The sequence below is a fragment of the Triturus cristatus genome, chromosome 4_1 (genome assembly GCF_964204655.1).
Source record: "Triturus cristatus chromosome 4_1, aTriCri1.1, whole genome shotgun sequence".
Lineage (NCBI taxonomy): Eukaryota > Metazoa > Chordata > Amphibia > Caudata > Salamandridae > Triturus > Triturus cristatus.
This window is the reverse complement of record NC_140585.1, coordinates 892,179,569-892,206,192: the sequence shown is the minus strand read 5'-3', so window position 1 is coordinate 892,206,192 and position 26,624 is coordinate 892,179,569. Positions and strand designations below refer to the sequence as shown.

At 47.1% G+C, this 26,624-nt stretch overlaps 1 protein-coding gene across 5 annotated transcripts in view; it reads right to left on the bottom strand.

The window, feature by feature from the left end:
• The window catches only part of LOC146855745 (NACHT, LRR and PYD domains-containing protein 5-like), a 561,293-nt gene that overhangs the window by 233,732 nt on the left and 300,937 nt on the right, over positions 1-26,624 (bottom strand). For all 5 annotated transcript variants that reach the window (XM_085653658.1, XM_085653660.1, XM_085653661.1 and 2 more), the window contains one exon: positions 67-1,852. In XM_085653658.1, the coding sequence (XP_085509784.1) occupies positions 67-1,852 (1,786 nt within the window). The remainder of the gene's footprint in view (positions 1-66; positions 1,853-26,624) is intronic.

Genomic DNA, 26,624 nt, shown 5'->3' with positions numbered 1-26,624 from the left:
CCGCCATTTTATTAAGTTGGTTAAAAAAGGCATGGAAGAAAATATCAATTCCAATTATTTACTTACATGACATCTTTACACATGCGTATAATGAATCGGAGGTGTTCCAAGGCCGCATCTCTCAGCTCACACAATCTTAGATCCATCACGTTGAGTATGGAGATTTGACAGCAATAACACAATGCTTTGATGTCTAAAGAGTTAAGTGGTATATTAAACAAATTAACGTTCTTGATGGAATTTGAGATATCCTCTCTCAGATCGGGATCCTGCAATTCGAATGCACAATGCAAGAAGTTGAAGAATTTTATTTTTTGTGGCTTCCTCTCAATCCAGGTCTGAAACCAATGTTTTAGAAACTTCTTCATATCTTTGCTGAGAGAAAGTGGCTGGGATAAAAGGTTGTTTTTGTAAGACAGAAGACCAAAGAAATATCGAATAAAGTTCTGAAACCTTTTCCAGTGATCAGGGGTAATTTTAGCAAGGAGAGGTACCTTTAAATCTTGGGGTATCTGCCCAAAAACTAAGGCGTTCAGGAATATTTCAAGCTCGTTCTCTTCCTGGATTTGCGTTACACAGTATAAGGCAGCAAACATGTCTCGTATGCTGGCATGTCGATATTCAAACTTGTCTCCTTTAGTGTCTATCTTGAAAAAGAATTCTGAAAGATTTTTCAAGAGAACATCTGTCTCTGAACAATTCACCTTGTCTTTTTTCTTTGTTTCCCGCACTCCAGAAATAAGATTGTTTACCTCAAGATCTTTTTTCTTTATCTCTTGCACCCCATCAATAAGATTATCGTAAGACATCTTGCACAGCTGAGAGATAGTATTTTGAATGCTTCCCGGGACTTCAGATTTTTGAGGCATTTCTTGATCAATGTGTCCTGTCTCTGTTAACGTGGCCTTCACACTAAGCTGCAGAAGCGAAAACATTAATCTGCTGCTTGTGGTCATTGATTCCTCATTCTGGGAATAGTCTCCTTTCTTGTACAACTGACACAGAATACTGCTTAGGAGGGGGATTGATACCAAACTGATTAAGTTATGTTTGCGTATAAATTTCAAGAAAGCTTTTGAGATGTGGTTGCCAGGCATGAATTTCTCACAGTATTCCTTGACCTGATCCTCAGTGAATGCTTCCAATATGAATGCAGAGGTGAAACTTTTTCTTATTTTACACACATAACTCAACCCAGAAGTGACTAAAACATTTGTGTCTGGGAGAAGCTTCTTGGATATGACTTTTGATATCAGAGTGCTTATATCAAGGGGTGTATCAATATCACACGTGTTATTGGGTGGTGGTGAGCTGTCCTTCAGATCCTTCAGATCATGATTAAACTCGTCCAGGCCATCCAGAATGATGAGTATTTTGTCTGTGTTGAGCAGCTCAGGGAGCACTGGAGACAACTCTGGGCACTTGCTTTCCAAGAGGCTTCTAAGACTTATTTTTTCCTTAATTGCATTTAACTCATTGAAAGTCATATAAATGATACATGTGTAGCAGAGATCCCTTCGCCCAGATGCCCATTGTTTCAGAAGCCCTTTTGAAAAGCAGCTTTTTCCAAGCCCAGCATCTCCGGTTATCAGCATTCGCTCCGAAATCAGCTCCAGCGTTTTTTCAGTGAACAGATCTTCAGACTGTACAGTACCCTCCTTTTCTTTGAAAGCAAATCCCATGTGTGGTTTCTCTTTATCAAAGCGTTCCTGAAGCATTTCTTCATCCATTGTATGAAGTATTCTAGTCAAGCAGTCATCTTTTTTTTCTTTAGATCCTTCTTCATTGAATGCAGATTTACAACAGCTTTCTATTGTGCTGAGGACTTTTTTTCTATAGGACTCAATTGCACCTGTAAAGAGAAAACAACTTTAGATACATTTTTACATGATTCAAAATAGTTGGTTTAGGATTTTTTGCCTTAATCAAGGTCACATGTGAAGTACTCAGGTTCACATCTCTACTACCCAATATAGTAAACAGATTGCAAGTTGGGAAACCTATGGACCAGGATAACGTCATAAAATTATGAGTCTGTTGGTACAAGATTAAGGAAATATTGAGATGGATAAAAAATAGTCAACTTCATCCAATTCAAGACTGAAGAATGGACCCAGAGTGATAGAAAGAGAGAGGTGGTAGGGTTATCATTAATCTGCTCGTGAAGCACCCTGCGCTGGTGACCGGTTACACTTCTTTTTACCAACGCTAAACTTTGCAAATCAGTCTAAACGTTTGAGCAGCTCTCTTGGCATTTATTACATGCAGTGAATGTGAAGGCATTTTAAAGTAGGCCGTAAAGCTCTAGTGACAATTGAAATTATTCTCTCTGAATACTATGCTGAGATATCCAACATCAAGGTTACAGGTTTCATTATTTTCATCTGATGTATAAAACAAGCAATAGGGACATTTCAAGCTATTTCTAAGGCGTTTTAAAAACATTTTTCTGAAATCCAAATAATGTGAATAAATCAATAACAAATGTGAGAAAGGTCCTGCAAATATTTTGAGTAATTGTCCTTCTTTGAGGGTCATAGGTTTCTCCTCTTGCTCTTAGGCAATGAAATAACGACAATCAAAAGCTTTTGATCAACTATTCCTCAGCCTGGCCTCCTGTCTGACTGTTACAGTTATGCTTTGGTCAGTGAATCTTTTTTGATCAGGACCTCGGTCCAGATTTAGTGAAATATTCTTGCCGTACATAATGAGATAATATAAGCATATTGCTTACTGCCATTATTCCTTATCATTTATTTAATAAACATTGTTGCCAAGGACAGATAGTGCTCAGGTTCTACGTTTAATTGTTGCAGCCCACAAATGACTAGCGTTGCCTTGAATTACCTTCTTCTAAACAAAGCTTTAAAGATGACATATGCCTTGTGAACTCCAAAATATGTTGGGCTTGATTCACAAAGGTAACTTACTACAAAGTGGAAATAACTCAAAAGTGTGCGTTTACTACTCATCATAATTTACACACCAAGCTCCTGATTCACAAATGTAAACCTACACTTAGGTGTAAATGCACTTTTTTTTTAATTCATTCACAAACTACTAGTTTAATTTGACTAATAGTACATTTATATCTGCGGAGGCCTATCTTAGTATGTGCACGAGTGTGCAGTCTTCGGAGTAGTAAAATTACTATTAGTAAAATTAAACTTGTAGTTTGCGCATACCAAAAAAATAGTAAACTTACACAAAAGTATGTTTACCTTTGTAAATCAGGCCCTCTGGGTGTAAATTTACTACAAAAGTATATGTCTTATGTTACCACTCCTGTAGTATTGCAAGTGGCTTACTCTTGTGTTGGTGAGTAACATCCCATCCTAAACCCCTATTACTCCTCTCTAATCCCACCCCCTTTTGGGATCAGTCTGCCTCTTTGCCCACCCACGGTCTCCAGTCCAACCCCACACTACTAAAATGTATACTTACTGCACTGAGACTACAGTTTGGCGGAGAACTCCACAAACATATGTATAAGCAAATAGTTTGTTCATAGCACTTAGTATGGTTTGTAGTACTTCAAATTGCAGTTTGTGAATTAAGTCCACTGTCTTTGTTTGCAGCTTTTTTTTTTTAACTACACTGAGGTATAAGTTGTATACACCTGCATTAGTCAAAATGTGCTTCTGGTAATCTAACTAATACTTCGCTCATGTGCACTTCATACTCGTAGCAGAGAGGCATAACAGAGTATAGACCTAGTGGTGTGCATGTAAGGACTTCATGAGAGCTTGCAGCCCCTGTTCTGTTTGAAGCATGTCACTTTTAAGAGTGCCATGGAGTGGAATATTTCTTAACCGCTGCTGTTGAAAGCTCACCCACCAATGTATTATATGTAACACGTTATAACATGAGTATAAATTCATTATTCATAATTCCGACATGGTAGCGACAAGACATATGCAATTTGTTGTTTGTCATGTTTATTAGTTGAGACTGTTTTGAACTAATAATTTTATAATAATCTACGAAATCTTACTGCAAAGGCGGATGCCCGTTTGTGCATTATACAAACAGCAGTCTGGCTGACTCTGCCTTACCTGTACAGTATTCAAATGATTTCCTGAATGGGATGGCTGGGGGCACTCACAGCCTGATGAGCCTCCTTGGGAAAGCACAGAGTAAATCACATATTCTGACATCTTCCATTAAGGCTACATCGCAATGATTATGTGGTGAAGAATTTTGTCCATACTGGTAGCAGGCCACCAATGTAGGCTGAAGACCCAGCACTGGTGACCCCTAACCGATTTACCTCACCAGATTGGATCCTGTTAAACAACAATAAGATTTAGAACAATGACATAATATGAGTCCTGCAATATGTTGGAATTACAGGATATTGTGAAGGAGACTTTAGTGAAATAAACAAGATTTTGTTGAGGTCACTTTGTTGTAAATTTATATTAGAATTATTTGGCTAGAAAAGGCACCAATAGAAACCCTGCATTCCATTGTGTAATGCTTTTCTTATGACCACAGAGTGTGCAGTAACTCTGGACCAAACTGATTTAGATTCCTGAGAGAAAGAGAGAGTGCAATGCCCTCTTGAAAGGAACCTCTCTACCAGTGTTGGACTATCGGCTCCAACTTATCGCTTGGACGAGAGGATGGTCTTCTTGCAATTTTGTCTTGCTGATATGTTGTAGGATTTCCAAGTACCTAGAAGGAATCTGTGCAGTAATAGCTTTGAGATCCAAGATGAATAGAAAGGTTAGACACTGTAGACAAGCATCCGGATAAGCTGGGAGGCCTATGTAGCACCTTCTACAATGTGCCTGGCTGTATGAAAGAGGTGTGAGACTTGAACATGAAATGTTGTGCCTTACATGTGAATTAAGATCTGAGAATGCAACTGAAGACTTTCACTCGGCAGCACTGGCAGTACACGTTAATCACCAAAAAATTAGAAATCCTTTAACTTCCTTTGTAAAACTCTGGTCAAGAGCCTGCATCGATCTTAGAAAAGATGCATCTCTACATCCTGCTCCACTATTTCCGCGCTGGACCTTTGTCAGCACTCACAAGCCTCTCCTACGTACATTGAGATTATGCAGTCATGCTTGGCACCAGCCTTCCAACTCTGCCTACTGGATAAAAAGCCCCTTGGTAAAAGCTGCATAGAGTAATGGGTCAAGAGAAGCTGCCCAGTGCACCATATACATTTGCATCATACGTCCTCACATTGAGCTTGGTGGTTATGGGAAATGTATACTATCTTGTGATTTATTGACTTGGAAGTGATCTCACTAGGGAAAGTTAAGCAGTGTATTGGGCCTTGAACAATATTTCCACAAGACCCTCTCAGCAGTTAAATCCTTTTTACCCTTCTCACTGCTGTAGTTTTGCTTTGGTAAACTGACTACAAATGAAGAGAACTTTCTTTTTTAGGCCTAATGTTGTGAATTTGTGGGACCGATCCTTCTTAATCAAGGGCCTGCTGAAAAGACCATTAGTAATTTAGTTAAGCTGATTTCCCAGAAAGTGTCATCATTCATCCAAAGGGTTTTGGATGCTTAAAGTAGCAGAACAGCAGCCCAGTGAAAGAGGTCAAATAGATGAGCCATGTATAGATATAGAAGTGAGAACCAGACTGTTTTTTTTTTTTTTGAAATCTTTTTATTGGTTTTATTCAACAAAACAGAAAATAAAAACCACTCTTTCGGTGTGAGGCTTAGGACAAAGCAGATTTGAATACATCTTGGCAAGTCAGCACTAGCAGTACAAATATAAATAGGCAAGCAAAGGGCCAAACACATTAGTCTCCATCCCAACTCAATGTGCGAGACAGGGCAGCTAGTCATGATCGCTGAGGTCAGATTCTGGAGCATCGGGTGGGGGCTCGCAAATGTTCCCCCTATATACATTCCAGCCACCCCACACCTGGGACCATTTCTTTGGGCACCCTCTGTGTACATATACCGCTTTTTCCGTCACCATTACAAGGTCCATGTCTCGGATCCAGTGTGCCAGGGTCGGTGCCTGCCCGGAACCCCATCTCTGGGCTATGATACGTTTTGCGAGCATGAGCCCCAATGTCACCCAGAGCTGGGCCACTCTTACGTGGTCGGTCTGCTCCCATACGTTAAGAAGGCATAGCCGAGGTTCAGGCAGGGTGGGGATTTTGGTCACTTGGGAGAGAATACGGAACACCCCCTTCCAGTAAAGCGCTATGACGGGGCAGTCCCATAGGGTGTGAAGGAAGGTTCCCTCGTGACCACAGTTCCTGAGGCATAGTGGGGATTCCGTACGCTGTAATTTGAATAGAAGTGTACGGGTATAGTATGTGCGGTGCAGAATTTTGAGCTGGACTAGCCTTAATTTGGACGATATGCCCACCTCCCTGGGGGATGATAGCGCGGCCTGCCAGTCAGTATCGTCAAAGTCTCCAAGTTCTGCCTCCCATTTCCCCTTAAGGACCAAAAAGGGGTCAGGGCGATTATTGATTATTTTCCGGTATGTTAGGGACGTCGCTTTTTGAATCAGATGTTCAGTGAGGAGCCGGTCCTCCAAGGGCGATGACTCAGGGAGTCGAGTCCCGAGTGGAATCGCCGTCTGAAGTGCGTGGTGAATTTGCAGATAGCGAAAATGCTCGGTGTTGGCCAAATCGTATTCTGCCTGGAGTTGGGAAAAGGTGATCACCTCTCCCCGTCGCCAAAGGTCCCCTACCCTCGAAATGCCAATTAGATCCCACTGATGGAACCCCTTGGTGGTACGCAGCAGCCCAAGCAGTTTAGCGTCCCAGAGTGGCGTTGCCTGGGTGATCCTACCCGCCCAACCCATCGCACGCTGTGCCGCAAACCATATCTGTAGGGTGTGCGCTGCGGGCCCTGCCTGGACACGACCTCTTCTAGGGTTATAGAGGGCTCCTAGCACCCCCCCCGGAGCAAGCAGTTGCCTATCCATACGGTAGGCAGGGTCGTCGCTTGGTACATGGAGCCACTGATTTATGATCATGAGGTGCGAGGCCCAGTAGTAGGTTTTAATATCTGGGAGGGCTATTCCCCCGTCGTACCAGCCATTGGTGAGCTTATGGAGCGCAATTCGAGGTGCCCTGTCCTCCCAAAGGAGACGGGTGATCTCTGCATTCACAGCCGTGAAATAAGAGGGCGCCACCGGGAAGGGGGTATTCTGTAGCGCGTAGAGGAATCTAGGGAGAGCGAGCATCTTAAAGAGCGAGGCCCTTCCAAGCAAGGTCAGGGGCAGGGCTCGCCAGTGCTTGACATCAGTACGAAGCCGTTGGAGGGGCTTCATTAGGTTTTCGGCCACAAATTATCCCGTTCTGTAGTAACATATATCCCTAGATATTTGAATCCTTCTCGGGCCACAAGAATATTGCATCCCCTCGGGGGCCGAGGCGGGGGGCCTCGGAGCATATATAAGATGGATTTCTCCCAGTTGATTTCGTAGCCCGACCGTCGCCCGTATGACTCACATATGTCGAGGAGACAGACGATAGAGCGCGCAGGCGAGGCCAGATAGAGTAATACATCGTCTGCATAAAGGGAGATCCGATCCTCCCAGTCTGGCCTCCATTTGAGGCCACGGATCACCGGATCCTGGCGCACCCATGCCGCCAAGGGCTCGAGAGCCATGGCAAAGAGGAGAGGGGAAAGGGGGCACCCCTGCCTTGTCCCCCGCCCCAGAGGGAAGGGGTCCGAGACACGCCCGTTCACCACCACCTGCGCAAGCGGCTGGGTGTACAGAAGCTGAATCCACGCGCAGATCTTGGGGCCAAGCCCCATGTGGCGGAGAACGGCGAACAGGAAAGGCCACTCCACCCTGTCAAACGCCATCCGAGCATCTAACGAGAGTATGGCCGCATCCTCCTCTATCGTGGAGCGGCAAGCAAGAATGCTATGCAGACGCCGTAAGTTTAGAGCGGTGTTCCGGTGCGGCATAAAGCCTGACTGGTCAGGGTGGATTAGGGTGGAGAGGTAGGGCTGCAGTCGTGTTGCCAGTAACTTTGCCAGGATCTTAGCCTCGGCGTTGAGCAGCGAAATCGGGCGATAAGAGGAGCACTCGTGCGCCGGTTTGTTGGGTTTCGGGATCGCCACTATTGTAGCCATCCTCTGATCCAGGGGGAGGGTCCCCCTAGATAGACAATCCCTAAACATGGCTCGCAGGTGCGGGACTACTAGGGAGGAGTTGTGCTTATAGAACTCGATCGGGAGCCCGTTGGGCCCCAGCGCCTTCCCTGTGCGAAGGGACAAGATTGCCAGCGTTATCTCGTCGTCTGACAGGTCCGCCTCGAGGGCCTCTGTTTCAGAGGGAGTCAATCGCGGCATCGCGATGTCCCGAAGGAATAACTCATTTTCTGCCACGGTAGAAGTGGCTTCAGGCGTATAAACGGATTGGTAGTGGGCCGCGAAAGCCTCCGCTATGCGCTGGGGGTCTGAAGTAAATTCCCCCTCGTGGAGCCGGATCCGAGCCACCCATCGCGACGCTCGGTCCCCCCTCTCAAGCCATGCAAGCAATTTTCCCGCCTTGTCCCCAAGTTCATAGACTGTGTGTTGGGTTGCCACCTGCCGAGCACGCGCTGCCTCCCATAGATGAGACCTATACTCCTGCTGCGCTATGCGGAGTGTATGCGCCGAATCCTCATCCCCTTGTTGTGTATGGGACGTTTCAGCCTCGGTTACCGAACGCTCCAGCTCTAGCACCGCCTGCCGCTGGGTGTTCTTGTGATCAGAGATGACGGAGATGGCCTGCCCACGGAGGACAGTTTTGAAGGCTTCCCAGAGGGTTGCCGAGCTGCTGACGGAGTCAGCATTTTCGGCGAAATAGTGCTTGGTCGCGGTTTTGAGGGCCTTATTGATTTTGGGGATTTTGAGGTACCCGGGATGGACCGGAAACATGGTGCGTTTACACGGGTCGTTGGTCGCAAACGTTACAACCACAGGCGAGTGATCCGAGATGCCCCTGGGGAGGTGCGACACCTCGGTCACCCCAGTGAACCCGGCAGGCGAAGTGAAGATGTAGTCTATGCGCGAGAGGGTGCGGTGTGCGCCAGAAAGAAAGGTGTATTGTCTCTCATTGGGCCTATATTCTCTCCAAGTGTCTACCAGGCCTAGCGCGGCGGCGAATTCGGTAAGGATGGAGGTGTCCCCTCCGTGTGCCCTGTGTGACGACCTATCAAGTGTATGATCCATGGTTGCGTTGAAGTCCCCACCCATGATAAGTTCCCCATGCGGGAGTGCCAGAAGGAATTCACCCAGTGCCCTAAAGGAGACCTGGTGCAGTGTAGGGGGGATGTAGACGGTCACTAGGTTGTACACCTTCCCCTCCCATTGGCAGGTGAGTGCTGCAAAGCGGCCATATTCGTCCCTACGGGAGTCTAGAAGGATTAGGGGGAAACGTTTGTTAATCAGTGTGCCTACCCCTCTGGAACCTGTCGTGAACTCCGAGTGTGTCGCCATCTTGAATCCCAGCCTATCCAGGGCCTTGGTGGCAGAACCCACCAGGTGCGTTTCTTGTAAGAGTGCCACCGCGGGCCCCCTACGCTTGAGGTATTGTAGCACCAGCCCACGTTTAATCTTGTCCCCTAAACCATTGACGTTCCAGGATAGGACCGCAAAGGAAGGACGTCGGTGCTGAGTAGGGACGTCGGGCATTGTGTCAATGGTTACGTGGGGAGAGCTATGTGATGCCATCTACTGGGTGGGATATAGAGATAGTCCACTGTAGTACGCCACCCCTGTGCCCCTGTGCTTGCCTAGTCAGCCCGAAGTGTCCGTGAGTGGTAGGTGAACCTAAACTAAAACACAATTCAACATAACAGCAAAATCCCCTGCCCTCCTCCCCCCTCCCTGCCTCCCTGCCATGCGGATTTAAAACTACCCGCCACCCCAACTCAGCAGAGTGCTTAGTTCCCATAAACTGGTTACGTGCGTGCGGGGGGAAAACCGCTCACTGTTCAGCTGCCGGTCCCCACACCAGAGGCTTGTCCCTTCAAGCAGTCAAATGTCCGATACTAGCCGGGGGCCCCGAGTTCGCAGCCTCATGCAAAGTTAAGGCCCCCTTGGGCCGTCTGGAGCATTAAGGCCGCAGATCGCCGGGTGACAGCAAGTCCGATCGTCTCCATACCTTCATGTTTCACGGCGTTCCATCTCCTGCCCCCGACTCCTCGACACCGTCCCCGGAGGAGGCTGAGAGGCCGCAAGGGGTATGGTCCCCCCTGCCCCTCGATTTAGCAGGACGCCATCCTTCCAGCCACTCCGAGGCCTCAGCTGGCGATGTAAAGAACCAAGTGCGCCCCTCCGCCTCCACTCGGAGCTTTGCAGGAAATAACATCGAGTATTTAAGTTCTCGAGAGCGGAGGTCCGCCTTGACCGCCATAAAGTCTCTCCGCTGTCGCACCACCGTTGCTGTATAGTCCGGATATAGGGTGACCGTACTGTTTCCCACCCGCAGTGGGGGGGCCGTACGCGCCACCTGGAGGATTGCATCGCGGTCACGGAAGTTGAAAATGCGGGCCAGAATCGGGCGCGGGGGGGCCCCAGGCCGAGGCCTCCCGCCCGGCACCCGGTGGGCCCGTTCCACCGAGAAGAACTTGGAGAGCCCACGAGGCTGGAGTTGGTCAGTAATCAGTTTTTCCACGAAGAGGTCTAATGCCGGGCCGCGTTCACTCTCCGGCACACCAACGACCCGCACGTTGTTGCGTCGGGACCGTCCTTCCTGGTCCTCCAGTTTGGCCAGCAATTGCTTTTGCATCAGTTCCAGGGTCTGTATGCGCTTGTGGTGGTCCGCCGAGTCCTGCGTGAGGGTCGTCGCGGTGGCCTCGACCTCTTTAAGTCTTGAATTGATTTTGGCGACATCTGCTCGGAGTAGCGCCACATCCGTGGAGATCGTACCAATGGAAGCCTGCATCTGCGTCAATGTGGCCATGACGTCCGCCAGGGTAAACTCCACGGGTTTGTCGGAGGGGGGGGACTGCTTCCGATCCGGTAGGAATGCAAATTTGTCCAGTTTGGCCTGCGCCCCACCACGGTGGCCTTTCCCTCCCATGGCGCCAGGCGGCACCGAGGGTGTGCCCGGACGTGTCCCGCGTGTAGGGTGGCTACCAAGATGCCCCGTCAGACCCGACGCCAGGAAGCACCAGAGCCGGGAAGCAGCACCGGGCCCCCAAAGCACCAGGGCCGTGAAGCCGTTCAACAACAGGTCACCAGATGGTCAATGTACCGGTGAGGTGCGACCGCCGCCACCTGGCAGCACAGGAGTCAGGGGGAGGCAGCACCAGGCCCCAGGGCGACGTCCAGTAGGTCAGTGTCTCAGGCCTCAGCAGGTGGTGCGAAGGGAGTGTCGCCCGGGGGCCCAGCACGACCCGGTCAGGCGAGTCCTCCCTCCTCAGCAGGCCGCAGGGGCCGCGGCGAATCCACCCATGCGACGCCGGAGCCGTTCAGGGGACTCCGCCGTCAATGCGCACACCGACCTCCGAGTTGTAGGCCCCAGGCTGCCCCTTCAGGATATCAAGTCTGGCCGGGGCGCAGGCGGTTGGACGCGGAGGCCCACTCTTCCTCACCGCTGTCGGACGGGTCCGGTCCCTGGTCCGCCCCGAGGGGACGTCCCGATCTCCACCGGACCCGAAGCGCTACGATGCTAGGCAGCCGAGGGCCGGGCGAGTCTCGTTGTGTCCGCTCCAGAGACCGGCACGTCTTAGTGGAGCCCAGCCGCACGCAGGGCGACGCAGCCACGCCCCCCGTCCAGCACACCTCGGGGATGTGGGGCCTAGCCCTCCGCTCGCCTCTCTGCTCCGCTGCCCAGGAACGGGGGGGTTTCGGGGGCCCCAGGCTTCAGATCCCGGGCGCCGAGGCTTTCGGACCCAGAATTAGCCGTCCAGAAGTAGGTGTGTGCTGAAGGGTGACAGGATAAATGCCGGATTAAGTGTCGGTGCGGAGGAGCTCCGGGCGCAGGCGGCCATGTTCTTCAAGAGCCAAGCTCCGCCCCCAACCAGACTGTTTTCAGAGCAGTCTTAAATAGTTGTTTTTGTCACTGTTATTCCTACTCGCATAGATGTTCATTGTTTTTCATAGGAAAAGACAAGATGGCTGCTGTGATGATTTCATATAAAGATTCACATGTATCAACAGGAGGATCTGCTCAACAGATGAAAGTTGGCGTTTTTCACCAGAGTTGTAATTTAGTGTCCAAAGAAGAGAGTATCATCAAACCATACTCCTAGGTTTTTCTAATGGATGAGCACTGGATGAGCACGAGTCGGAGAGGCTCGTAGACTATTCAGCCTGATAAGTTTAAGGCTGTCATCTTGAGGTCCACTTCTCTAAGAACGTCTGTCTTACAGTCTTTCAGCCACAGGCAGATCTGCTTCACGCAATGCTATGCATGAGTTAGGCACAAGCTGATGTTTTGTTCAAACCATCTGGCCTGCCCAACCAAATATGTAATTGGATGTACCCGTCTCAAAGGACCCTCGCAGCACCATTCACAACTTTCATGCCTGTATGGGATAGGTGAGCAAATGGATGTCTGAGAACTGCCTTAAACTGAACTCCAATAAAACAGAGGTTCTTCTCTTTGGCAGAGATGTCTCCCATTGGTCCTCAGACTGGTGGCCTAGTGAACTTGGCCCTCTCCCCACTCCAGTCTCCAAGGCTAGGAACCTGGGAGTCATCTTTGACACCACTCTTTCATTCAACCATCATGTGAATGCAATTACATCAGCCATCTGTTACATCCTAAAAATTCTGAGGAAACTCTTCTGCTTTATACCACCTGACCTACAGAACACAGTAGTCTCGGCATTAGTGCTGTCAAGGCTGGACTACTGCAACGGCCTCTTGATTGGTATTAATAAAGCCCTTCTCATCAAGATGCAAGTCTTGCAGAATTTGGCCACCCGCCTGCTATTTAGATTACCTAAATATGCTTCTGCAAAGGCGGCTCTTAATTCCCTCCACTGGCTCCCGGTGGAAAAGAGGATTACGTTTAAGGCCCTCTGCATCGCCTTTAGGGCACTGCACAATCAGGGTCCTGCCTATCTGTTGAACCGCTTTCGTTGGTATTCTCCTCCCAAAATGCTGCGGTCTGCTTCCCATCAGTTGGTGGAAGCACCCAGGGCACGTCTCTTTAACTGGGGTGGAAGAAGCTTTCTATACATTACCACCAGATTATGGAATCAATTGCCATTCTCATTGAAAAATTAATCAGACCTGTTATCCTTCAGGAAGAATCTGAAGACCTGGCTTTTTCAGGCCTAAAGCTAAGCAGTGATTAGAAGATTCCCCATGGCAGGCTGGAGAATGAATGTCAGCGCCTAGACGCCTCTGGGTATTAGTGTGCTAAATAAATAAATCTGAATATATTTGTCATTGAAGATAGTTTTGTGATAGCATGTGGGCTTGAGGTCTCATGTACATGTGAAAGACCTCTCCGTAGCCTTTAAGACAACTGATCATAATGCTCCAGAGAACACCACAAATCTATGTAGCTAGTTCGGGCCAGGCACCCGCAATTTAGGCTGCCTTCTGTGTTTGTTTCCAGCCACTCTCGCTTTACCGCAACAGCCGCTACAGCTGTCTGCTGCTATTCGGCAGCCCAGTCTGCAGTCACAGGCTCCTTGACATTGGTGAGCTGGGCGGAGAGTTTGGTCGGGCTGTGGTGAGGGCGATCTTGGGGTGTTTCCCGCTTCCCGCTCCCCCGGCCCCTTCGTAATATCTGGGCTGGTTGGGCCTTTGCTGGGGCTATGTTCTGGACTTATTTCGTGAGCCTCTGATCATGAAGTTCAGATGAGCTAGAGGTTGCATGTAATGAATGTTCTGTGATACAGAGTAGCCGATTTGGATATCGTGTTAAGATGGCTGCCGTGTTTTCCATAATGGTGTAGATTGGGTTTGGTGATGATGATACCTCGCGAGATGCGAGTGCCGGCAGTTGTAAGAGGCACGTGGCGAGGCAGCGCCGTGGTGTCCGACTGTGCTGCCGCCTGTGCGTGAATACGTGTGTTTTGCCCACGAAATAAGTCCAGTAGCATAGAGCTGTGTAATGATGGAAGCTCTGTTATGATGGCCGCCGTGTTTCCCACAGTGTTTGTGATGGGAGCCGGCGCTTACGTATTCTCGCGATACGCGAGTACTGGTGTTTGTAAGAGGGACGCGGTGAGGCGGCAACCCGATGCTGGGTTGAGTTGCCGCCCGTACGTGAAGTTATGCGGTAAGCGTCTTGTTTGCAGAGACATTGGAAGTGCTTGATGAAACTCAATCTGACTCATCTAGGAAGTAAACAGGAGTCAAACATGCCGTGGGTGGGCAATTGTGTTTTTATCTTGATTTTTATTCTTCACGTGCAGGACACTGTAGCTTGACACACGATGGGGTGGGATGATTAGTTACGCGACCCCCAGTGAGTGTGTCCCTGCATTGATTGGTCCACGGAAACGGGTCGGTCTATGCGCCCTCACCTGGTGTACACTCCTTTTAGATCTGTTTCACATAATTTTGGGTGGGTTGAAACCAGGAGAATATTGTTGGGGTGATAAGGGAGCGCATTATATAGCGCGAGTACGATGATGGGTGGAAAATAGGGGTCAAGTTGGCCCATCACTTATTAACCTGCACTGTCTTTCCACAGACGCAAGCACTAGCAACGACTGTGCTTTTTTGAAAGGGACGCGATATTAGACATTGTACACGTCCTATTGACCGGTTGGGAGCTGGTATGTGGGCCCATGGCTCCCACTAGGTAAATATCACATGCAATAATCATGGGATTGACTATGACTGCTTTTAAATGTACCAATGAGGATATATGTGTGGACAGCCATGTGTTCTAACCAAACTTGTTTGTTTTCCTGTGTGTTCGTCAGTCCTTTTTTATTGTTGTGTGTCCAGGGAGGTGATTGTTGACCTCGTAAGCCCTGATGAATTTGCCACAAATAAATTGGCAATGAAACATGTTGGCCGTCATTAATATGGTATACAACATGCTGTGTTTTTAATTGTGGGATAGACTCCTAATTGGAATAAAAGATAATAACTGTGAGTCTTACCCTTTCCTTTTTTCTTTATATGTTGTAATTTTGAGACGCTCTAGTCTTTGTTTTCACAGGGGACACTTATTTGTGTTGTTTTTTCCATTCTCTTCACTGGACATATCACTTTTCTCTATGAGAAAGCTATCGATGATGAAACAAACGTGGGCAAGCTGGTGAGAACCTACCAGTAGCTCCTCTGGTGGTGCACACGTGAGATACTTTCTCTTTCTTTACACAATTTTTGTGTCACCTTGCTCTTGGACAAGGGAGGGGGTGTGTGTAAAGTGAGATAAGTTATAAAACTGTTATAGGACTGACTGTTCACTCTTTCTTTTCTCTTTCTTTGAATTTTTAGAGTTTGTGGCACACTGGATAGGGTTATACCATATGTCTAAATGGGTGATGGAGGTTCTTGATTAATTTGTCTTTCCTCCTCCTATTCCAGATTACAACAATTAAATAATATGTGCTACTTGGTGCCAGTTCTTGTTTTGTTTAAATGGTAATTGAGTGGAGAGTGTTCTGGCACCTTTTCCCTCTATAGCTCCTTTTTGATTCAGTACCCAATTTTTCTACCAAAAGTAGTTAAGTCAACGGTGCCCCCAGAAAAAAAGCAAGAAGACTCTATATTGGAGAAAGGCATTGAACGAAAGGAGGTTAAATTGACCTTTACTCAGGTCAAAGAACAACTAACGAGTAAGGAAAAGGACCGACAAGTGGACCAGACCGAATGATTGCCTGCCCATTCCCATTCGGGGGAAAAAAGGAGCCAACATTTCAACCAAAAGCAGTAAAGTCAGCGGTGCCCCTAGAAAGAAAGCAAGAAGACCTGGTAGCTGAGGAAGGCACTGAAGATAAGGAGGTTAAATTGACCTTTACTCAAGCCAAATAACAACTAACGAGGAAGGCAAAGAACCAACAAGAGGACCAGATCCACCAGCTGCCAGTCTACTCCTGTGTGGGGAAAAAGAAGCCAGATACAACAGGAACCAAGATAAAAGTCAATTCAGTGCAACGTAACATAATAAGGGTCAGTGAAACATGCAACTTGACTTTAAAAGAAGGAAATATACAAACCTCCAAGGAACAGCCAAATGCTCACGAGGTCGAAAAAGAAAAAAGGCAAAATCTGAATATTGAACAAGATACTACAGTTCTACAACAATGTTTGCATATATTTGAGCAAGGTCGTAATACCCAGCAGGTAATAGTTGGTACCATACAGCAAGGCCAAAGAGAATCATTGACTCACTCTAGTAACACCTGGTAACCACTGTAAAGTGAAACTTTTTTCCTAAATACAAGTCCAGGGGGCATTTTGACAGAATAAATAGAAGGACTGTGATACATATGGCCAAAGAAATACCGGTGTTAAACCACATTGAGTCTTCGGATATATATTCAGTCACATTTGTAAACATCTCAACCTGGGGAGGTGAAGAACCGACGATGATCGCGTGGGCTACACCTGCCTTAGCAGATCAAGTATGGGCAGAAAGGGAGACATTTGAAAAATGGGGAATAGACATGAAGAGGGAAAAGGAGGAAGCCTATCCACAGTTTCTCCATCCGGTCGGTTCTGAAGCTCGTCTTAAGGCAGAAGGAGTGGGGGACGGTAAGGGTCTTCAAGGAGAGTTAAAAAGATGTTAATGCCTAGGAGAAGTCCATTAAAGTGTAGGAAAAAGTGCCAACTGGCGGCAACTTCGATTTTAAAAAGGGGCAAGGAGTTGTTCAATTTCATCACACAGTGCGACTACAGCCCCCAGGGAGTTAATTGTTATGAGGAAAACGTAGCGAGCCAAGTCATACATCAAAATACTGATTGGTCTTGACTTCCGGGAGCCCTGTTGTCTGGTACACATGAAGAACAAAGTATTTGACTGAAAAATGGCTTAAAGTGAACAAGGTTGACGTCTGCTCTTGGAATATTGAGGGATTGTGTCTGCAAAGATAGATGATAAGGAATTTATAACCTTCATTAGAAGATATCAAATAGTGCTTTTCCAAGAGACATGGGCAAAAGAGAAAATTGATCTTCCAGCATACCCATGCTACAGCAAACCATCAATTAAAACAAAATTGATTGGGCATGCTGCAGTGGGCTTGGCATTGTATGTTACAGTGGATCTTAATATCAAAATTAAAGATGTCGGAGTTGATCACCCGAACATACAAGCGATTAAGGTTTGGCCCCTCTTTCCAGTTAACGTGGCCCCCTTGTTGATAATAAATGCTTACATTCACCCCCTCTGAAGTAGGAAAAAAGAATCAATTGAAATTATACTGAGTCTCATATCAACTCAATGTGCAAGTAATCCAGTTCCCTTGATTCTTTTGTCGAGAGGCTTTAATATGAATCTTTTTCAGGTGACGCCTATGGTTCAAATAATGGATATCACGACCACATTTGGCATATTCTGGCAACTGAAGCATTTAAACAACGACCTGATAGAATGGGGAAGGTTGCGGTGCGTAACCTGGAGCACCACGGCTTACGAGTATTGAACAGCCGGATGTCTCCAGACATTCCGGCACAACCGTCTCACCACTCAGCAAAATCCCAAGCATTTATAGACTACTCTTTAGTATTATTTCCACTATATCATATGGTCATAAGCTACAGTTTGGGTAAAAGGCTGGAAAGCGACCTCCAACCACAAATGATCAGTTTTAACTTAAATATCACCTCAGACGACCAATCGGCCCCGAAAATAGACTACCCTATGGTCAAAATTACAAAAAGCTACAGTGGTCGGTAGCCTGTATTGAGAAAGATGAATATTAAGCACGAGAGTTGTGGGAAGACTTATATGATGTAGATCAAAATATTCTGATCTCTGGGACCAATTTGAAAAGTGCCTAGTAGGAAAAAACGTTGTTCCGCATACAGTTAGAGTAAAAACAGCTACTTCACTTCCCAAGAAAATTTCAGCGCAACTCATAACAGCCAAAAAGAAATTGAATCACGCTCTGAGGATCTTAAGTAATAATTTGCCCACTAGAGTCCAGTGTGAGACTTTACCTAAACTAAGGATGCTGTACAAAAAAGCGGTTTGGGCCCAAAAAAAACCAAGCTTGATCTGTACTGGTATAAAACCTAAAATAGCGCTAAACGTAAAGACACAAGAGAATTTTGGAGATTGGTAAATGAATCCCCCAGTAGGAAATTTAAACAAACAACGTCAAATATATCTGAAGAAGCTTGGGAAAAGCACATGGGCATCATGTCAGGGGGTATAAATGCAGCAACTGGCTTATCAGAATCAACCACTTGAAATTATGCTAAGGAATACTTGCCTATTGAGATCTATCCTAAAATCATGGAGACAATTATTAGTAACAGCCGCCGGGATGCTGCTCTGGGGCCGAACGGTCTCCCGCAAGCACTTTACAAGGAGAATCCACAATTTTGGGTAAAAAAAATAGTAAATTTTATTTAACCACATTCCAGATAATTGGAGGGGCTCAATCCTGGCTCCGATTTAAAAAGCTGGACAATCCACGGACCACGCCAATTATCGGCTGATAGCAATTGCCATACCATATGTCAATTGCTTTTGGCACCTTCTTGTAAGCTGAAGCTACCATTTTGATCTATAAAACCAGCAAACTCTTGATACAGGCACCTAACAATAACCTTAAACAAACGTGTGGGAAACAAGATAACCGACCAGCAGAAAGACGTTTGTCACGATTATAGGGCTGATTCTCAAGATGTCTTGAACTTGGAGCCATACTTTGACGTTTCTCTGCCTGATGGCCCATCTGTTTATGATGTAGTCAGGACACCGTAGCACCATAATGTATCCATGGAGGTAGATAACACGCCGGATACCCAGGAGAAAACTCGTGGCAAATGGGTAGATGATGTCGGGGACATGGATGATGACAACTTGCGGGAAGCCCTGGCTTCTCCCCGCGAGGTGGCGATCCATTCCCGTTTCAAACTCATCCAACTTAAACTACTCCACCGAGCATACTATACTAGCTCAGCACTTGTCAAAATAAGGGTACTAGACTCCCCGGCCTGTCCCTGAGGATGCGGTCACACCGGTACCTACATACACCAATGGTGGGAATGCCCGATCCTCCAGAAGTACTGGGGTAAGGTTCTATCTGCTATGTCCCGGCTAAGTAATGCACCCATAGACGTCTCCCCCCGGCTTTGTCTTCTAAATATCTGGGAAGCCACGGATTTGTCACAAACTGAGAAGTTGTGGGTCTCTTTGGGCTGCATGGTGGCAAAGCGCAATATAGCCAGAACATGGAAGGGAGTGGTCAAGCCAAGATACACTGACTGGGAGTGAGATATGGATTGGTGCATGCAAGCGGAGAGGGTTATCTATGAGAGCAGGGGATGGTCGCATAAATGGACAAAAATCTGGTGCCCCTAGGATGAGAGTAGAGGTTTGCTATGTACCCCTTTCAGTGATCCTCCCTCATCGGTGATTGATAATGAGGACATTTAATGTTTTGAATATAATGGGAACTATGAAATATGTGATTGCACTGTAGACCCTGTGCTACGATTTGTCTTTATTGTACTAATATATTGCGACTACCCGAAAATGTTGATGACTGCACCTCACTGCACCTGTTTTGTTTGTAATGTTTTTATGTTGATTCTCTCAATAACAAAAATAAAAAAAAGGGAACAGGACTGCAAACTGCTCTAACAACTGCTTGTAGTCTCTGTGCTGCTGTTCTGTCAGTTTTGAAGAGAATATCACTCCCTCCACTGACCCATCTTGCACATTATTGGTGAGGAGGTCAGGCACTGGCTCAGTTTCCTCCTCCACTTCCTCATCAGTGACCAGTAATGTGGTCATATCTGCCTTGTCATGGTGGGATTACAATCTGTTCACATGCAAGACCCTATTAGGGTTCCTGGGAGTGTCAAGGTTGACCAGGAAGGTAACCTCACTCTTTTTTTCCAAGATTGGAAAGAGCCCACTCCACTTGTCATGGACCACAGGCCCCAAAACCGACACCAACTCTCCTGGAGTTTACTCAGGCATAGTAGCCTTCTGATCATACTAGGGCTTCATGAGCTCTTGGCTAACCACCAGTTTTCTGCTTGCCTTTTATGTGTACTCTGCCATTGTGGGTCTTAGGCCTAGCATATAATCAAGCACATTGTCCTCTGCTTCTTTGACAGGCTTCTCTAAAGATTCGCTCAGCAGGCACAATGCGCCCCTCACAGGGTGTCCAAACAACTCAAAGGGACTAAAACCAACCACTTTCTGTGGAACCGCCCTGTATGCAAAGAGAAGGCATGGGTGGAGAACATCCCATAGCTTCCTGAGTTTGTCAGACAGCCCATTGATCTTGCCCTTCAGGGTCTTTTTGAATCTCTCCACCAGACCATTTATCTGGGGGTGATAATGGGTGGTGAACTTGTAATTGACACCACACTCATCCCACATCGCAGTCAGTTAGCTGGACAGAAAGTGTATGCCCCTATCTGACACCACCTCTTTCCGAAAACCCACTCTGGTGAACACACCAAGCAGTGCTCTAGCCAATGCAGGATCATCCATGGTTTTAAGAGGGACTTCATCAGGGTACCTGGTGGAATGGTCCACTGCCATCAAGATATACCTATTCCCTGATGCAGTAGGTGGGTCCAGGGGACCAACAATGTCCATCACCACCCTTTCAAAGGGAAGCCAAACTCCCGACAGTTGAATTAGGGGAACCTTTGTCTTTCCCCCTGTCTTGCCACTGGCCTGGCAGGTGACACAGGAGCAGCAAAACTCCTTTAACTTTTAGACATATGGGGCCAGTAGAAATGTTTGACCAAACGGTTCGAAGTCTTTGTCTGTCCCAAATGTCCTGCCAAGGGGATATCATGAGCCAAGGTCCGGATGAGCCATCTGTACTTCAGGGGCACCACCAAGCTCCAGGTGGCCCGCTCCCTGAGGCTTCTGGCCTAAGTATAAAGCAGTCCATCTTCCCAGTAGATTCTGTGAAACCCACTGTCACCCCCCTCACCCTGTACTGCTCTGGAGTCAGACCAAACTTCTTGACTAAGCACTGCCTCATGTGATAACAGGATATTGCCTTTCCCCCTTCAGGGTCAGGAGCCTATTCCTCCCAGCTATTGGAATCAGTTCCCACAAGAGTGAACCCCCGAAATCTCAAGGAACCTCTCAAATGCAGTCAACCATTTGTCAATGTCATTCCCCTCTGTGTACCTGGGCACTATACCCTTGGGAAGCTTGTGGTGAAACCCACCATCCCATGACATCTCAATCTCTTCTTCATTGTCGCTGCCACCATTTATTTTTGCCTTCTTCTCCTCCCACTGTTCCTTAACTAGTTCCAGTTACCTCTGCCCAAAAGCTATTAAAGCTAATTGGTCCCCAAGTTGCCTCACTGCAAGGGACAGCGGTGGTTCCTGAGTAGAGGACCCTGCCCTCCTCCCACCATCTGGAATTACATTGCTAAAACTGGAAACAATGGAGGAGGCATCATCCTCACTCTCCTCCTTGGTGACATTGGGAGGGTCAACTTCACCCTGTACTTCATTCTCTGGTGCTGGCCTGGCCCAGGCTTTCAGGAACCTAACTAACTCTGCCTTCCTAATCTTGTGAGCAGCAGGTAAACCCCTAGCCTTACACAAAATCCTAGGTTCAGCCACACTGAGTTTAATCAGTTTAGCCAGATCCAGCTCCATGGTCTCTCTAGTTTTGGTTCACAACAAATAGCAAACAGACTTAGAACAATTTTGGAAAAATCTACACAATACATTAAATATCAGTTTAGTCCAAATTCAAAAAATTAAAAACGCAAAACTTTTGTTCTAAGACAATTTAAAGAATTTTTACAATCTTATTTCACTTCACTGAAACGTGTACTAACACATCTCCTCATCCACAGCCCTGAACACCAGATGTTAGAAAGTGGGTTATTAGCAGTGGCAAATATGCATTTGCCACTGGCAATAAGGCCACTAACAGTCTCGGCCTCAGAATAGGTCTCAGAATAAATATTCCCATGCTCAGCCCTTGGTAGCTTGGCTGTAAGCAGGCAGGCTTATCTTCAGAGACAGGTATGCAAAGCATTAAAAAACACCAATTCAGTTAATAATTAAGACACACCACACAATAAAGGTTCAACTCCAATTTATAAAAATAGCAAATATGTTTATCCTCAAAATGACACCAGAACGAAAGAAATCCACTGAAGGTAGATTAAACACTTTCTAGTGCATAGAAACCAATACTGACACTTCTGGACATTTGGTCGCCTCGGACCAGGACAAAGTCAAAGTTTGAGGCCGACTGCGATGTACCCCTGGTGAGATACACTAAGCGGGAGTCCTCGGTCAAGATTTTGGTGAGGGTTCGCAAGTTTGCCTTTCTGTGAGGGTCCAGTCACCCTCAGGAGCTTTTTCAAAAACGTTCAACACACGTTCCCAAACTCCTGGAACTGTAGCTTGCAGGGAGCCGACTCTTTATTCCTCTTGAAACAAGGTACATCTACAGGGCTGTAGTTCCAGATAATGCAGCAGGCGCAGTCAGTCAGAATGCAGACCCTGATAGTGCAAATCAAATTTCCACCTTGGTGTCCACTCTTCATTCCTCTTGAAGCAAGGTACATCCAAAGGGCTGTAGTTCCAGATAATACAGAAGGCGCAGTCAGTCAGCATGCAGGGCCTGATGGTGCAACTAAAGTTTCCAGCTTGGAAATCCTTCTACTTCTCTCAGTTTCGAGCAGCTGAGCTGAGAGGCACTGCCCCTCTCAGAAACTTAGTCAGTGTTTTCTAGGGTCACACAGGAGGGCACTCCTGTCCAATGAGGTGCGGGGAAACACCCCACAGCATAACCATTTCCTCTAAAGTGTGGCACAATGGTGTTGCAGAAAGCCCTATTTCTTCAAAATTCAATATGGTTCAAGTCTCAGCAGAGAGGCAAGAGCTGGCTGATCAAACCTAAAGGATGGCTCATCTCCATAGATTCCCTCGCCCCTTGCATCTGACATTCCTTCCTTAATCCTGTCATCTGGCTGGGTTCAGAGAGTAGGGGCATAAATGAAACTGCTTTCTTCTGCCTGTGCCTTCCTTTTGAACATCATGGTTTACAACCCCTCCCTCCCCCTTGCTCTGGCACTCCTATGCAGCAGAACCCTCTTTTTCCAGAATGGCTCTGTCACCCAAGGAGCTACTTTTATCCTCATCAAAGCATCCTGGATAATCCACTTAACTCTGACCAATCAGGGCAGATTACTGGAAGGCTTAATTTTGGCTTACAGACAAGAAAGTCGTATAACTTCTTGTTTGTACATTTTAAGATAAATTCCACAATAGCATGCTGTTGGATTTATCAATACCATTCTAGTAAGCCCTTCAACGAATTTGTTTTCTCTGTTTCCAGGCAGGAATTATTAATTAATAACTTCTTGCCATGTTACCCTATGTAGCTAGAGATCTGCAATGGGGAAAATAAACTGAGCAATTTTTTCCAACACCAGGGCTTATAAAACATATTTTAAAAAGACCCTGCATATATCTACAGGAACCCCCACCCCTGGAACACCTATGGGAGACTTAAGGGATTCTGAATAAGCACAGATATTGCAGATCCTCAATCCACAGTGCTCCTAGCACAAAAGTCGATTTTGGGAAGCACTTTACTACAATGAGGGAAGTAAAATGTGTCATTTCACTATCCCCAAGACATATAAAAACTATTTTATATGGGTCCGCCTTATAAGTATTGGACCCACCCACTACTGGGACACCTAGGGGAGACCCCGGGGATACCTAATATGCCAAAGTATTGCAGTTTAATAATTTATAAGTGCCCCAAACACCAAAGTCGAGTTTGGGCACAATTTACATGTTAAAAGCAGTCCTGGAGCACAGGGCTACTTTTAAACTCACCTCAGGCCTCAGCAGTGCACACATGCAGTGCAGCAAGGGCTGCTGGCCTCTAAACTGCCATGCCCTATTATATACTAGGGACTTATAGGTAGTTTTGATTCCCCTACCCTATTATGTACAGTGAGTCAGTGCACAAGTGTCTCAGTGGGTGTGTGAGTCAGTGTGTGTGTGTCTCACTAGGTGGGCGAGTGAGTTTTTGAGTGGGTTTGTGAGAGGGTGTGCGAGTGTCTGAGTGGGTGTCTGTGAGAAAGTGGCTCTGTATATACTGTTCCTTAATAGGTACAGGGTGTACAGAGTCCACAGTCCCCCAGGGTTTGACAGAGGTTAAAGTTAGATATAACCTTACTCTCTAAAGTGGTAGCTTGGTCGAGCAGTAAGGCAGTATCAGAGGACAGTGTAAAGCATTTGTTGTACACACTCAGTCAGCAAATGGTCTCACACACTCCATAACTGAACTCTAGGCCAATGGTTTATATATAAAAAATATATGCTTGTTTTATTTTAGAACCAACACTTGGATTTAAAATATACTTTCTCAGAATGAGATGTTTCATATAAATACGTTTGCAATATGCAATTGACTTTTGTAAACAGTTACAAGTGGTTGCAATAGGCAACTCTATTTTAAACACAACAATGCATTGAGCTCAATAGAAAATTCAAGTTATTTGCAACAGATTACTTTTTAGATTACTTTTGGAATTCCAGAACTGGATCCTAGATTCAGTCCTGGGTCAGTACTCAGAATCAAGTGATGAAAGTCGACTTAATTACTGTAATGATTTTTAAACAATATTTAGCTACTTTAAAAGTTGACACTTAGAAAATATTTCAAAGAAAACAGTCAATGATTCCCTATGGAAGAAAATTCAAGTTGCAGGTACAGTATGTTCTCGTTACTTTTGTAATCCAGTACTGGGTGCCTAGACTCAGTACTGGGACCTTTATCCAAAACAGGTAAGTAATTACGTTATCAGATATTATACGATTTTTGAAGAATATTTAAAGATTGCAGAAATCGACACTTAGAAGAAATTTCACAGAAAAACAGTCAATGATTTCCTATGGAAGAAAATTGGGTTACGGGTAAGTACAGTTGTAAGTATTTTTCAGAGTCAATGCTGGGCACCAAGATCCAGCACTGGGAGCTCACCTAAGAGCAGGTGAGTAATTTCGTTTTTGTTACTCGGCTGATTTTTGGTGAATATTTTAAGATTTGAAAAGTCCACACTTAGAAGAAATTTCAGGAAAAAGCCAGTCAATGTTACCCTATGAGGAAAATAGAGTTATCAGTTTAAGGGTAAGTACTAGGCTGGCAGAGTTGAGGTTCTGGGCATAGACTCAGGGGTCCCCCAGGGTCAGGTAGGTACAGTTGGTTCACCCTCAGCGACCCTAGGGCGGCCGGGTGCAGAGAGAGTTAGGCCCAATGTTATCCTATGAGGGATAGGGGGGCCTTGGTTGGTGGCTGCTGACTGGCGAGCCACGCGGCTGTGGGAGCTGGGCTCCTGGTCACTTACTCAGGGCAAGTGGGGAAGTAGGTAGGTGTAGAGTTTTCACTGCCAGGGCCACTCGGGCGGCTGGGTGCAGAGTGCTTTTGAGCCTTCAGGCACTCAATTGATTTCAATGGGAAATCTCTGGTTAAGAAAAAGACTGCAAGCTCGGGGACGAGGACTCTTCAGGTGCCACCACCACTTCGAGAGGTAAGTTGGGTAGTTGGAGGATAGGTAGGTACCCCGGGATTGGGTACAGGGGGCCGCGGGGCGCCGCGTGCAGGGGTGCCTTTTGGTGTCGGGAAATCTTGCCCTCTGTTGATCGCGGTAGGGGGGGTAACTTGTTCTGAGGCTGCAGGCTTCTTCAAGAGTGTCGAGGGAGGTCCTTGGGTGCCGGACTCGGGGTCACAGTCGCCGTGGGGTCGTCCTCGGGGTCTTTGTTCACTCCGGCACTGGCCAGGCTTGGCGGGTGCAGAGTGTGCTGGGTTCGCGGTTCCGGGCTGCTGCCAGGGTTTAGAGGTAGGTTTTGAGTAGAGCCTCTACTCATGGGAGTCCCAGGGGCTTAGAGCCAAAAGGTAGCCAGGTCCTCCGGGGTTGATGAGGTTGCTGGCCACAAGAGATGCCGGGTTGGAGCAGGAGCAGGTTCGAGGGTCGACAGGCCGGTAGGGCTGGGGCCAAAGCAGTTGGTGTCTTCCTCTTTTTAGCAGCTGCAGGGCAGGTCTTCTTTCTTCTTGCTCTTTGTAGTTTTGAATCTGGAATCTGGGGAAGGAAGGTTCAGGGTGCCTCTAAATATTAGATTTAGGGGTGTTACAGGTAGGTGAAGGGCAGGGACCAATGGGTCCCTGTCCTGGGGTGGGTACACCCCCTATCCAGCCTCTCTCCTGTGGGAGGGGGCAGTAGCCTAGTCCTGATAGGGTAGAGCTCCCCATCTTCAAGATGGCGTGAGCCCGGAGATGTGCTTCACCTCGCCTCCCCCACCTGAGGGGTGGGGTTGGCAGGCTGGCACATCCCCTGTCCTTATTTGGGGTTTCCGGCCAAAGCTTCCCGCCAGAGTGGGGGGTTGCAGTGGCCTGGGGAAGCTCACAGAGGCGGCATGCCTTTGAAGCTTCCCCCTGCCCATCCTGGGGGAGGAGATTTAGCACCTCGCCCAGGATGTGCATTGTTGCAGGCCCAGGAGAGCAGGGGCTCTCCTACCCAGGGGTCCAGCAACATGTCTGCTGGGTGGCAGCCTAGGCAGCCTCAG